The 12,088-nt window shown below is 49.5% G+C and overlaps 1 protein-coding gene across 1 annotated transcript in view; it reads left to right on the forward strand.

Annotated features, from left to right (window-relative positions):
* Nucleotides 1–1,031: 1,031 nt before the first annotated feature.
* The window catches only part of LOC144168499 (ornithine decarboxylase-like), an 80,462-nt gene continuing 69,405 nt past the window's right edge, over nt 1,032–12,088 (forward strand). The window contains exon 1 of the mRNA XM_077697469.1: nt 1,032–1,904. Coding sequence (XP_077553595.1) covers nt 1,032–1,904 — 873 coding nt within the window. The remainder of the gene's footprint in view (nt 1,905–12,088) is intronic.

Here is a 12,088-nt window from a genome sequence, read left to right on the forward strand (position 1 = left end):
GTGCTCCCTGAAAAAATTCACCTTGGAGATTTTCTTTTGATTATTATTATCTCCAGGTAATCTGCTGCCGGCGGTGTTAATATCCGTATAATATACGTAGTTCGATGTCAGTTTTAAATTTCTCACTTAATTTCGCCCCGGGATTATCCGAAACTATATTTTAATTTAAAAACCTAAATGTAACGTTAATGTAACGACACGTTGCAATTTTCGAAGTGGAACTGGAACGCGTTCCTTTCGCAATAAAGGAACTTTTAACGGGAACTCGTTTCAAAATTGGGAAGGAACGAGGAACGAGCTTTCGTTCCTATTTTACAGGAACGTGTACAACACTCGCAGTAGGTCCCGTCCGTGGCTTTCGCGCAGCAGGTCTACAGACACTTCGCGACGCAGCAGACACTTCGCGCAGCAGGTCACTTCACGCAGCAGGTCTGCAGAACCTCCGGTACTGCAGAGCTCTCGCACGTTCAGTACCGGAGAAACGGCAGCCAGCAGGTCGTCGTCGTCGATGTATCTGGCTTTGTTCAGACTCTGCAAATAACGCATCAAAATAACGGAAGAAGTCCTGAATTCCACCGAAAATCATCGGACCACCCGCCCAACGTCGCGAGGACCACGGGGAACCCAACATTCTTGCCGTAAGTCACGATTTCGTGAACTTACGGCCATCTGAACTTCCGAAGCGGGAGCCCACGAGCTAAGCCTACTTTGGAACAGGCCGGCTCAGGCGCGGCTCCCGATGGCGCCGCCAGCTCCTGTCGTGGACGCAGTAGCTTCCACAGTGCCGGAGAACGATCGACCACAAGATACGCGCATGGAGCTGAATGAGTATGACCAGGAAAGAGACGACGAAGAGACTAGAAGGCAACTGGATCGAGGTAGTTAGCAAGTCGAAGAGAAAGAAGAACAAGAACGGACTGCTGGGAGACCAAAGACAGCTTCGTCCCACTACAAATACAGCCCAGGAAGCAAAAACAGACAAGCCTCGCGTCTCCCCGAAGCCGCCACCGCTACCGAAAGATGACTTTAAGATGGTTATCAGACCCACGGAGGGTCTTGACTTCCGAAAATACCAAGCGGCAACCATCTCCGACAGCATACTCAACGCTGCTCAACTATCATGGAAACAAGCAAGCATCAAGATTAGAATCGACTACGACCAAAACATCGCGACCGTGAGCACACCTCACGAATTCGCAGCAAGGAAGCTTGACAGCATCACCCAGCTCAACATCAACGGCAAGTGTTTCAAAATCAATCATTACGGCCTCTTCACCCAGGATTCAAGTAAAGGTGTCTTGCACGACATACCGATCGAGTACACCCCCCAAGAAATTCTCGAAGATTTATGGATGCCCGGATACGAATTCGCGGCGTGTCGACAACTTGGACAATCGGGCTCGGTGGTGATTACCATCCTAGGACAGAGAGTGCCCTTCTATGTCTACTACAAAGGAGTAGAAACTCGTTGTTACCTGTACAAAAAAACCCTACCGTACTGCTTCAAGTGCTTCAAGCAAGGTCACCGCTCCGACGTGTGCCCAACGCCAGACGTCATAGCATGCGAACGCTGCGGTGCCCGTGACCCACTACCTGACCACCTGTGCAACCCCAAATGTGAGCTGTGCCAGGGGGAACACCTCACCGCCAGCAAGGAATGCAGAATGCGGTTCCGGGAGCCGTACCTTCTCCGAAAGAAGAAATGGGAACGCGAGCACCCCTCCACTCCGACGGAGTCCGCCCACCGGTCCCGCAGTGCCACCCGGGGGAACAGTGGGCCAGCCGGGAGCTCCAAGTCACGATCAACCGTCCCACCCCAGGGGAACCGTTCGCGGTCCCGGTCAAAGTCCCGACAACACGGGGAGAGGCAAGGGCGGCAGGACAACGACACTGACGGGAATAAGGTGAGCTGGGCATCCGTTCTCTCTCCCACTGCTCGTCCGTCCAGTCCACAGTGCAGCGAATGTGATAAACTACAACAAGAAATCAGGACACTCAGGGCAGAAATTCAATCACTCAAATCCCTCATGACACAACAACTCAAGAAAACATCCGCGCCAACCCCACAAACACAACCCGGTACGCTCCCTGAAGATGCCTCAGAAGAGCCCATCACGACACCTCTGACACAACCCGCTATAGAAAAAAAACGAAGGCTGGAACAGGCGTTACCTATGCAGGACAAAAACACCGTAAGTTATATAAACAAAGAAGAATTCCAAAGCGGTCTCGAGCAACTCACTACTCTCGTCCAGGGCCAGCTAAAGACCATCTCCGCTCAGCTAGGGCAACTTGGGAGTCAAGTGGCGCAGCTGTCGGGACAAATGCAGAGCACCCAAACCAGAATCGAGCGCCTAGAACTTCAGCACTCGACAAGCACCGGCCGTCACTCAAGAAGGGACAAACCGTACCTCCGCCCAGGACAGACAGACACGACGGCCGAAAGCTACATCACCAATAATGAAGACTAACTACAGACAGAGTCCGCAATCTCCGCTACTAATCTGGCAGTGGAATTGCCGAAGCTTTAGACTTAAGAAGGGTGACTTACAACAATATATTGCTAATCAATCTCATCCCCCTGATGTAATAGCTCTGCAAGAAACGGCCCACCCCGCGAAAATTCCCGGCTACGCAACCCACATCACTAATAACGGAAGGGATGTCTGCGCCCTAATTAGGAAAGATATCACGGCTGTTCAACACCCCTTGACAACAAACACTCACGATAATATTCTAACCGAACTAGTTCCTCAAAAAACGAAAAGAGGTCGAAGCATTTTTATCATCAACATCTATTGCCGGCCGAAAAACAAAGCCCCTGGACTGGCGGATATCATTCGACAGGCAAAAAGAATAGCGGGCTCTAATCCCTTTGTCATCGCAGGGGACCTAAACGCCGCACACCAAGCCTGGGGCTACATGTATCAAACCAAACGAGGAAGAGTGCTCTCCAACATTATCGACGAAGAGAGCCTCACCCTCATCACAGACCCATGCACGCCAACCAGAATCGGCACTAGCTCGACGAGAGATACCTGTCCGGATCTTACCTTAACATCAAACATCTTCAACGTTAATTGGAGGAATTGTGAGGAAAGCTTAGGAAGTGAACACATGATCATCGAGACTAAAGTGTATGGCCCGTCATACAGACGGCAATTAGGAGAAGCGAAACTTACGAACTGGGACGCGATAAGGAAAAAAAGAAGTCAAGACCCCACCACCACAATAGAAGAAATAAACGCATGGACCCAAGACCTCTGCAACGATATTTCACAAAACACAAAGAAAATCCAAATTTCCAATCAAACACCGGCAGTGGACAATCACTTGCTTCACTTCTGGGAAGCCCGGCGCAGCTTACTGCGGAGATGGAGGAAGCAGAGACACAACAGAAAGCTCCGCTTACGAATCGCCAAACTCAACACAGTAGCGGCCCAGTATGCGGCGCAACTTTGCCGCCAAAACTGGCTACATACCTATATGTGACACCCTAAACGGAAGACTCAGCACTTCGAGGTCATGGCAAATTCTTAGATATCTGATAGATCCTACCAAGAGCAAGCTAGAATCTAGCAAGACAATGCAGACTATAATACACCAGTACCAAGGATCTGGAGAGGACCTCATGAGTGCCCTCAAGAACAGGTATTTCCCGGACACACCCAAGGACGTTTTACCGACATATAGTGGACCACCAAATGGCACCCTTGATCAGCCAATAACACCGGTTGAGGTGCGGGCGGCCCTGGCCAAGATCCGCCGGAACACGTCTCCTGGCATGGACAAAATAACTAACAAAGCTCTGTCAAACCTGGACGACGCTTCCATCGTTGCTCTGTCCACCTACATGAACGATTGCTGGATGAGCAGCATTCTCCCGAGTTCATGGAAGGAGGCGGAAGTGAGATTCCTACCCAAACCGGGCAAGACGCCATGCGTCGACAACCTCCGCCCGATTTCCCTCACCTCCTGCATCGGGAAGGTGATGGAACACGTTGTTCTATACAGGTTGCAAAGGCACTTAGAAACTACAGACCAAATGCCCCGCACCATGTTCGGATTTCGCCCGCACCTATCCACGCAAGACATCCTACTTCAACTGAAAGCCGACATCTTCGAAGCAGCCAGTAGGACCACGCCGAAGGCCATCCTCACATTAGACCTCAAGGGGGCCTTCGACAACGTGGCTCACAGCGCCATTATGAAGAACCTCAACGACCTCGGCTGCGGCGAAAGAATGTACGAATACGTCCGTTGTTTTCTCACAGACCGCAAAGCTATCATCAAAATGGGAGACCTACAATCCGACGTTTTCTCGTGCGGAAGTAGGGGTACGCCGCAAGGCGCGGTTCTGTCCCCAATACTGTTCAACATCGCCTTGATTAACCTCCCAAAAGAACTGAACAAAATTCCGGACATCAAGCACGGCATTTACGCCGACGATATAACGATTTGGGTGGGTAAGGGATCGCTGGGAACCATGCAGGACCGCCTCCAACGGGCCGCAGACGCTGTCCATGCATACGCAAAGCAATGCGGCCTCACCTGCGCGCCTCAGAAATTGGAGCTTCTCTTGGTTCAAAAACGCCACCGGGATCCCACCACGGACATTCACGTCATGTTGGATGGCATCATGATTTCCCCAACTCGAAACATCAAGATTTTGGGAATGACCTACCAGGGAAATTGTAAAAATACGCAACTAATACGGAAATTGGACTCGTCAACCGCTCAGATCGTCAGGATGCTCCGCCGCATTGCTAGCCAAAAACACGGAATGAAGGAACAGGACATGCTGAATCTTGTTCAAGCTTTTGTAATATCACGAATTACGTACGTCGCCCCCTACGCCACCCTCCTGGCCGCAGAAAGGCGGAAGATCGATACCATTATACGAAAGGCCTTTAAACAAGCCCTCGGACTTCCGGCAAGCACTTCTTCGTCTCGTTTGATGGCGCTAGGGGTGCACAATACCATAGATGAGCTTACAGAGGCGCACCTGAACGCCCAGAAAGCGCGCCTAAGCACTACCCCGACAGGCCGGCAAGTACTTATGAACCTGGGATACTCCCCTTTAATGGAAATGGACAATGCCGAAGACATTCCACCGGAAATTAGGTCGAAGCTAAAAATTGCTCCCCTGCCAAGAAATATTACCCCTCAGCACCATGAAGGCAGAAGAACCGCCAGGGCACAAACCCTTGAACGGCTGTACTGTCACTCAAAAACAACAGTATTCACAGACGCAGCGGACTACGCACGTGCAAATACTAAAACAGCGGTTGTTGCCACCCCCACTGATCTTATTACTAGTGTCACCCTTCGCCAGGCTACCATCCTCGAAGCGGAAGAAGCGGCGCTCGCATTAGCAATAACCCAGACCAAAGCCAAGATTATTATTACAGACTCGCAAGCGGCGTGTCGTAAGTACATAGCCGGAAAGATTTCCACAAAAGCCTTACGGATCCTAGTCCAAAACCCCCCTGAAAGATCAGTCAAAATCATTTGGACGCCTGCCCACTCATCCCTTCGCGGCAATGCAGCGGCTCACGCTCACGCCCGAGATCTTGCCGGCCGGGCACCGCAAGAGGACGATGAGAGGACCAGACACCCACTTATTACATACAACGACATCACCCAACACTACATGCTCACACGACGCACCTTTCCACCGCCGGCAGAAAAATTAACAAAAGAACAACAAGTCACCCTCCGACAACTTCAAACAAATACATTTCCACATCCCACACGCCTACACGCCATTCACCCCACAATATACTACCCCCTGTGCCGGCACTGCGGCAACCCAGCAACGCTCTTTCATATGGTTTGGGCATGCCCTTCAAACCCAGACCTTGCACCAATTCCGAGTCCTACATACGAGCAGTGGGAGAGTGAACTTGCCAGCTCGGACCCAAGTAAGCAGCTCTGGCTTGCTGAAAGGGCGAAGACAGCAGGCCACACCAACGGAGTCCTGGACTGAGGACTCCGCCCACTTACAAGCTCGATGGATCTGTCCAATAAAGTTTTCTCCTCCTCCTCCTCCCAGCATTCAGCAAATCTGTGTTGAGCTCGACATTCACCCTTTCGCACTCCCAGCCCATAGGATGTGCCCAGGTGTCCTCAGATATTTCGCTTAATGTATGTATAATATTAAACAACGCGGGTTTTCTTATACTTTGTTCTACCTTCTGTTTTATAGTCCGCTACACCTGCACGTTTGAATACATTGAAGTTCACATCCAGCATATCGCATTTGGCGCTTTTAGACCATGATGCCATTGTCCTATAAAACATTATCACCATCATCGTCATCACCACCATCATCATCAGAAATCGCGTTGGGCTTATTTCATGAAGTGTCTCAACGAAAACTATACTAGGGTTATATATACATATACCTAGGGTCTTCAATGTTGCTGAAGGGTGGCGGGTGACATGATGGCGGGTGACATGATGCGTCAGGCGTAAATTCACTTGAATGTGCCCGAAGCAACTTGGAGAATTAAACGAGTCACTCTAGCGTGCGACGAGCGTGGCTTGTCAATTAATTTTTTTTCTCTCAGAAACCGCCAAGTTTTATTTCCTCTTGTATCATGACCGAAAAAGTAATTTGGAAAGGTCTGTACGCATGACGATAACTAGATTAGAGGAAGTGCTGAGGCATTAGGACAAAGTAACACGACCCATGTGTGACATGGCCTGTAGCTCAAAATGCTTTTTTGACATTTAAAAAAAGGAGATATCCACCTTACGCGATTAAACGCTGACGCATGTGCGCAGCAAACAGGTCCTGACGTGCTGTATATTTCATAGATTGGCTTTCGTGGCCCTGCATGTCGTCATAGAGTTTAATAAAACTAAGGAAACAGGTTTTCACCCATTTTTTTCTCCAGTAATTTTTTTTTTTTGCAGAATAGTGCGCACTTGCTGCTAAGTGGGATAAAGACTGATCTTTTATGTGTTTTCTGTTTTCTCATTATGCATCGGATGCTTCGTTTTGAGATGCTCCATACGCTTATATTCGTTTCTCTCTGGTTTCGTTCTTCCTCTTTAGAGATTAAGCCTTATTCTGCCAATCATCAACCTGCAATCAAGGTTTTTGGCCCAGGCGAACGCTTCGACATTCTGCCGAATACCTGGATTAGCACTTCGAATGACGCTTAATTCCTTTTTCGTTATATCCGTCGAAGGTTTTTCATGTGTATTTCCTGTTCCTGTTTCGGAAAATTGTACTGATCTTCCTGAGGTTATTTAACTCCCCAATCAAGCAGTTATCTCCCCAAATCAACCTCGACTATTCAGATCCCTATTACAATGTCTTCGTAAGTTATCTTGTTTGCTGCTCTCCTCCTTTTACATTGAAGTATCCTACAAATATCGTGTACCGCGCTTCTATGCGCCTTCATTGCTGACCACCACTCTGTCGGCCACCAAAGATTGTCCTGTTACTGATAACCAGTTGGCCTCCCAAAAGTAGTTCACCAGTGGCCAACGGGTGGGTCAATGTCGATTAGTGAATGAAGTACTACTGGCGATGGAGCCACGTATTTCTGTCACAGGCATGGCCAGACTGGACTTCTTTTTTGTAGTCCGGGGGCTTCGTTTAAGCCAGAAATGTCTTGGGCGAACCCCTGGGGTCCACGAACCTGCATTCGAAAACCAGTACCTTAGATGGTCGTCGTAGGGAAAGGTGAACACGGGCACCTCATCTCATGCTGCATAATTTTCGTTTCACGAAAAATACAACACTGGTATACCATTCCAACATCCAGGACTAATGTTCCCGCAAGCTGTTCAGAACAAGGTTCAATCTCAAGACGCGGACAAAAGGCCTCCAACAACCACGCCTCTCGCGCTGGAGTGAGGCCGCAGCAAATCCCGCAGTGTATACCACCCAACGCTAACTCCTGCGCTAAGTATAAGCGCTAACTGCTGCACCGGCTATCACGGGGCGTCTGGAGGGCTGCACCACGATCGGAGGTCTGACACTGTCACTTCGAAAGACCAGGCGAAAAAAAAGTTGCAACGGGGGTATTCCTTCCGCCTTACTCATTCTGGCGCGGCATGTCGGGGCGCCTTCAAGATGATTTTTCGGCAGCGTGTCCGAAAAAAGAAAACGTGTCTTGAAAAAAAAAACTATATTGAAAAAATAAGTTGTGATAGTGTCATTTTGTCGCTTATTTCTTTCGGGTGACGTGATGTTGAGTACGGGCATTTTGCACTTGATTGCGGTGGTGGCTTGGCTGTTGATACAGGTCTGTGTTGTTACCCAGGGCAGGGTGCTGTTGTTCCCGTTGTTTGAATTCGACGGGAGTTGAGAGTGACGATCGCTTGATGCATCACCTTGCTAATTACTCCTAGGTCCACCAGGGTATGCGCATTGACTTCGTGGAAAACTACAGCGCCGGACGCCCCCTGTCGACTGAAAAAGATGGAGCGGATTGGCTGAGTGCAAATTGTGTGAGAGAGAAAACAATCTTAATGAGACTGGCGATGTCAGCCGAGCTGATCTTCCTGGCTTGCTACGCCAGACGTATGATGATGATTATGATTATACTGATGATTATAATAATGAACAGGAACACATGACCATTTTAAAACTCGGAGGCCAATAAGGCCTACCTAAACGACGCAATAACTGTGTGACCGCACTGACGTTATCTGCATACAAACGGCATCGAGTGCCAAGAATTGCTACGGTTTTTCGCGGTGTTTATGTACGTACGTCTATAGATGGGGGCGGCCAAGGGCCATTCACAGTGCTCGCGGATCGGACTCACTCTACTAACGCCTGGGAACACAGCCGCTGCATGTACCTGACCTTTAACTGCACTGTGTTGGCTATGAATCATGACGCGCCCGCAGCATGACATGTGAGGCAGTCATATGGCGACATGTGTCTCGTTCCCCAGTGACGTCCTCGGCTATTTGCACTGGCGTCAGATGCGGAAGTTTGAGGCTTCGAACTAGGGTGCGTATGCACGGGGGTAAGGGGCGGCAGTACTGGGATTCGGGACATCCAACTCTAATGTGAAGGGGGAATGCATCGAGGAAACAGCATTAGCTTAAAAGGCAGCATAATTTTCCGCATAGTTTGGCTCAAAGGTTTTCTTACGGTACAATTAGGTTTCCCGAGTACCTGCTACCGGAATTTTCTTTTTGAATGTATAAGCACAAGTGTTTTTGCACGTCATTATTGGACCCTCGCTCAGAAACCCAATTTTTATAGTTAGACCGGTTATTAAGATCTCCGGCAGTGTTTTCAAAATATAACCCTGGCGTATAATTTCGTCCATGATGGTGCAGTATCTGATTGTGATATTTAATTGCTAAAACTTGGCACTGCTTCAGCGCTTTCCCTGGTTCAGCCCCATGAATTTGGGACGCCCTTCTGAGCCGTAAAGTCACATTATTGCCTTACCATGTCAACGTAAAAGGTATTAGAATCTTCTTGCCGCATTTCATACATAATGCGCCATTCCATTCTTGCTCTGATTGATTACAGAGTTTAACGTACAGACGCTGCACAAACGATGAGGCGCGCCGTAGTGGAGAGCTCCAGATTAATTTTGACCACCTGAAGATCTTTAACGTGCGCCGAAATCGGGAACACGCGGGCGTTTTCGCTTTTCGCTTTCGCGCAAGTTCCTCCAACTAGGAGTACACAACACGTTTAAGAATTACACGCAACTCATTGTCACCCCGAACACACCCGTCTGAAGCTCTCGCCTACCGGACGAGACATCCTTACGTGCCTCGGATACCCAGTACCACTCTAAGAAGACCAACCACAACGTGTCCCCCTCCACATCCGCCAACGCGTTCGTGTAGCTCCCGTGCCACGGAATATGCACCCCCCTTGCAACAAAGCACGCCGCAAAGCACGGGTCGATGCGGTTACTAGGAAGCACGCGCGGGGAAACTTACGACGCGCTCCACGGACGCCGCACGCTACACCCGAAAACCCGCCCTCGCAGTCACCGGGATGGACCACCATGGAACTGAACTCAACGCCGCCACGATATGCTCCACCTCTACAAACACCGCTAAGGGAATGGCCATCGCCCTAGCAGCCACAAAAAACAGCGAATACATCACAGTCATTACGGACTCGCAAGTAGCACGCCACCATTACCAGCTCGGCAATAAATCAACCTTCGCCCTCAAGATCCTCAAGACCATCCCGCAACTCCCCGACATCTATATCGCTTGGCCCCCTGGACACGCGTCCCTCGACAGAAATGAGGCGGCACAGGGCCGCATCCGAGCACACACCCTCGGGGCCATTTCCGATGAGACCCAAGACACGGAGAAGACCCTAGCCACACTCAATTGATATCAGATCATCTTCTCTCACTTCAGACACGAGCGTCAAAGGTTCCCTCCACTCCACTCCTACCTTTCCCAAGCCGAAGCGACCACACTCCGCCGACTCCGAGCCAACTCCAACCGCCCCTCTACCCTGTGGCGATGGAGCGCGCCATAGTGAAGGGCTACAGAATAATTTGGACCACCTGGGGATCTTTAACGTGCGCCGAAATGTCGTCCACACGTGCGTTTTTGCGTTTCGCCACCATCAGAAAAGCGGCCGCCGTGGCCGGGAATCGAACCCGCGTCCTCGTGCTCAGTAGCACAATGCCTTAGCCACTGAGCCACCTTGGCGGGTCTCCTCCATCATATCTACCTCACCTATTATTACCTCTACCATCATATCTACTTCATCATATCTACCTCACCTAAATTTTGACCCCAGGCAGGCACGCTGTACCATCTGGTCTGAGAATGCCCATAATCCCCATCCCTAACACCCAATCCCCTTCCCACGTACGAGCAGTTGGTGGATTGGCTGTGCAGCTCGGACCTCTCGACCCAGCGCATGCTTTTAGAGAGGGCACAAGCATCCAGCAAGGACCATGGCCTCCCAGAATAGCGCACACCCAGCACAGGGCCGGTGCGCTCATCATTGCGCACCATTGAGCTCGAAATTAAGGATATTCATTCTCTCTCTTGACAGTAGTGATGGCTAGAGACCTGACCTTTAGGCACGAAAAATCAAGGTTTCAGGCGTTTATATATACTAGGCACTGGAAAGGGTCATTTAGGCGATATAGGCGCCAGAAACTCCAGTTTAGACAAACAGTAGCCGACCGTTCTTTCAGGATCCACAAATTCGGACTTGCTCGATATTCCGTACTTTCCCGAGGAACCGCCAGTTGTTCCATAGGAGTAATGGCTCAGGGATTTTTCGGATTATCTTTTGTTCGAACTATTTTTCGTTCCCCTCCCGCTCCGAAAAATCGTTTGGCTGCTGTACGTAGGCCTAATTCGCATTTGCTTCCACAGCATATTTTAAGAGAAATCCTTCGCGAGCAAAGGAAACAGCGGACAAATCTTGTGCTATGAAAAAGTAATCTCATTTTCTTCGTAAAAATGCGTTATCCAAGGGTCCCCATTTTCAGACATCTACGTGAAATTTGGGCGATTCAGTCCTAGAAGAACAGATTAAAAGCCATGAAAATCCAACCATGACAAGGTTTTACGACAAGAAGTTGTACCTCCTCTCAGTCGGCCTTTGTGTACAAAAAAAAAAAGAAAACACTCAACGTTCACTGAAGTTGGCGGAGCGTATTTGTACGTTGGAACACTTCATGATCTAATTCCAACTGGAATATCAATGTGTCTAGCTCAGAATATTTGGCAGTCCTGTCAACACAGAGTACTCAAGAACTTTGTGATATGTCCGAGACAGATTTATATTCTGAATGGTTTCGTCAGCAACCGGTACTTTGGGGGTGGCGGCGGTCCGGTCGCGTACCTTCCAAGTGAGGTCAACATTCTGACATAGAGTGGTGCCCAAGTTTTCCGCTGCTGAATGCTTTCTGCTCAGAATAGCTGTGAATAACCCAGAAGTGTTTGTTCTAACAGCCTTGCGCATTTACCATGTTTCGAGGGGTAACAACAGGCTCCTGTGGAAGAGGCACAACCACTGGTTGACGACAACACCGATGAATCCCATGTATAGCACCATAATGTGCGGGAAAAAAAAACTCCGGATAGGAAATTGAGTCAACCTGTCCTC

Source organism: Haemaphysalis longicornis, unplaced genomic scaffold (genome assembly GCF_048455015.1).
Source record: "Haemaphysalis longicornis isolate Haplotype H1 unplaced genomic scaffold, Haemaphysalis longicornis Haplotype H1 scaffold_2, whole genome shotgun sequence".
Classification (NCBI taxonomy): Eukaryota; Metazoa; Arthropoda; class Arachnida; order Ixodida; family Ixodidae; genus Haemaphysalis; species Haemaphysalis longicornis.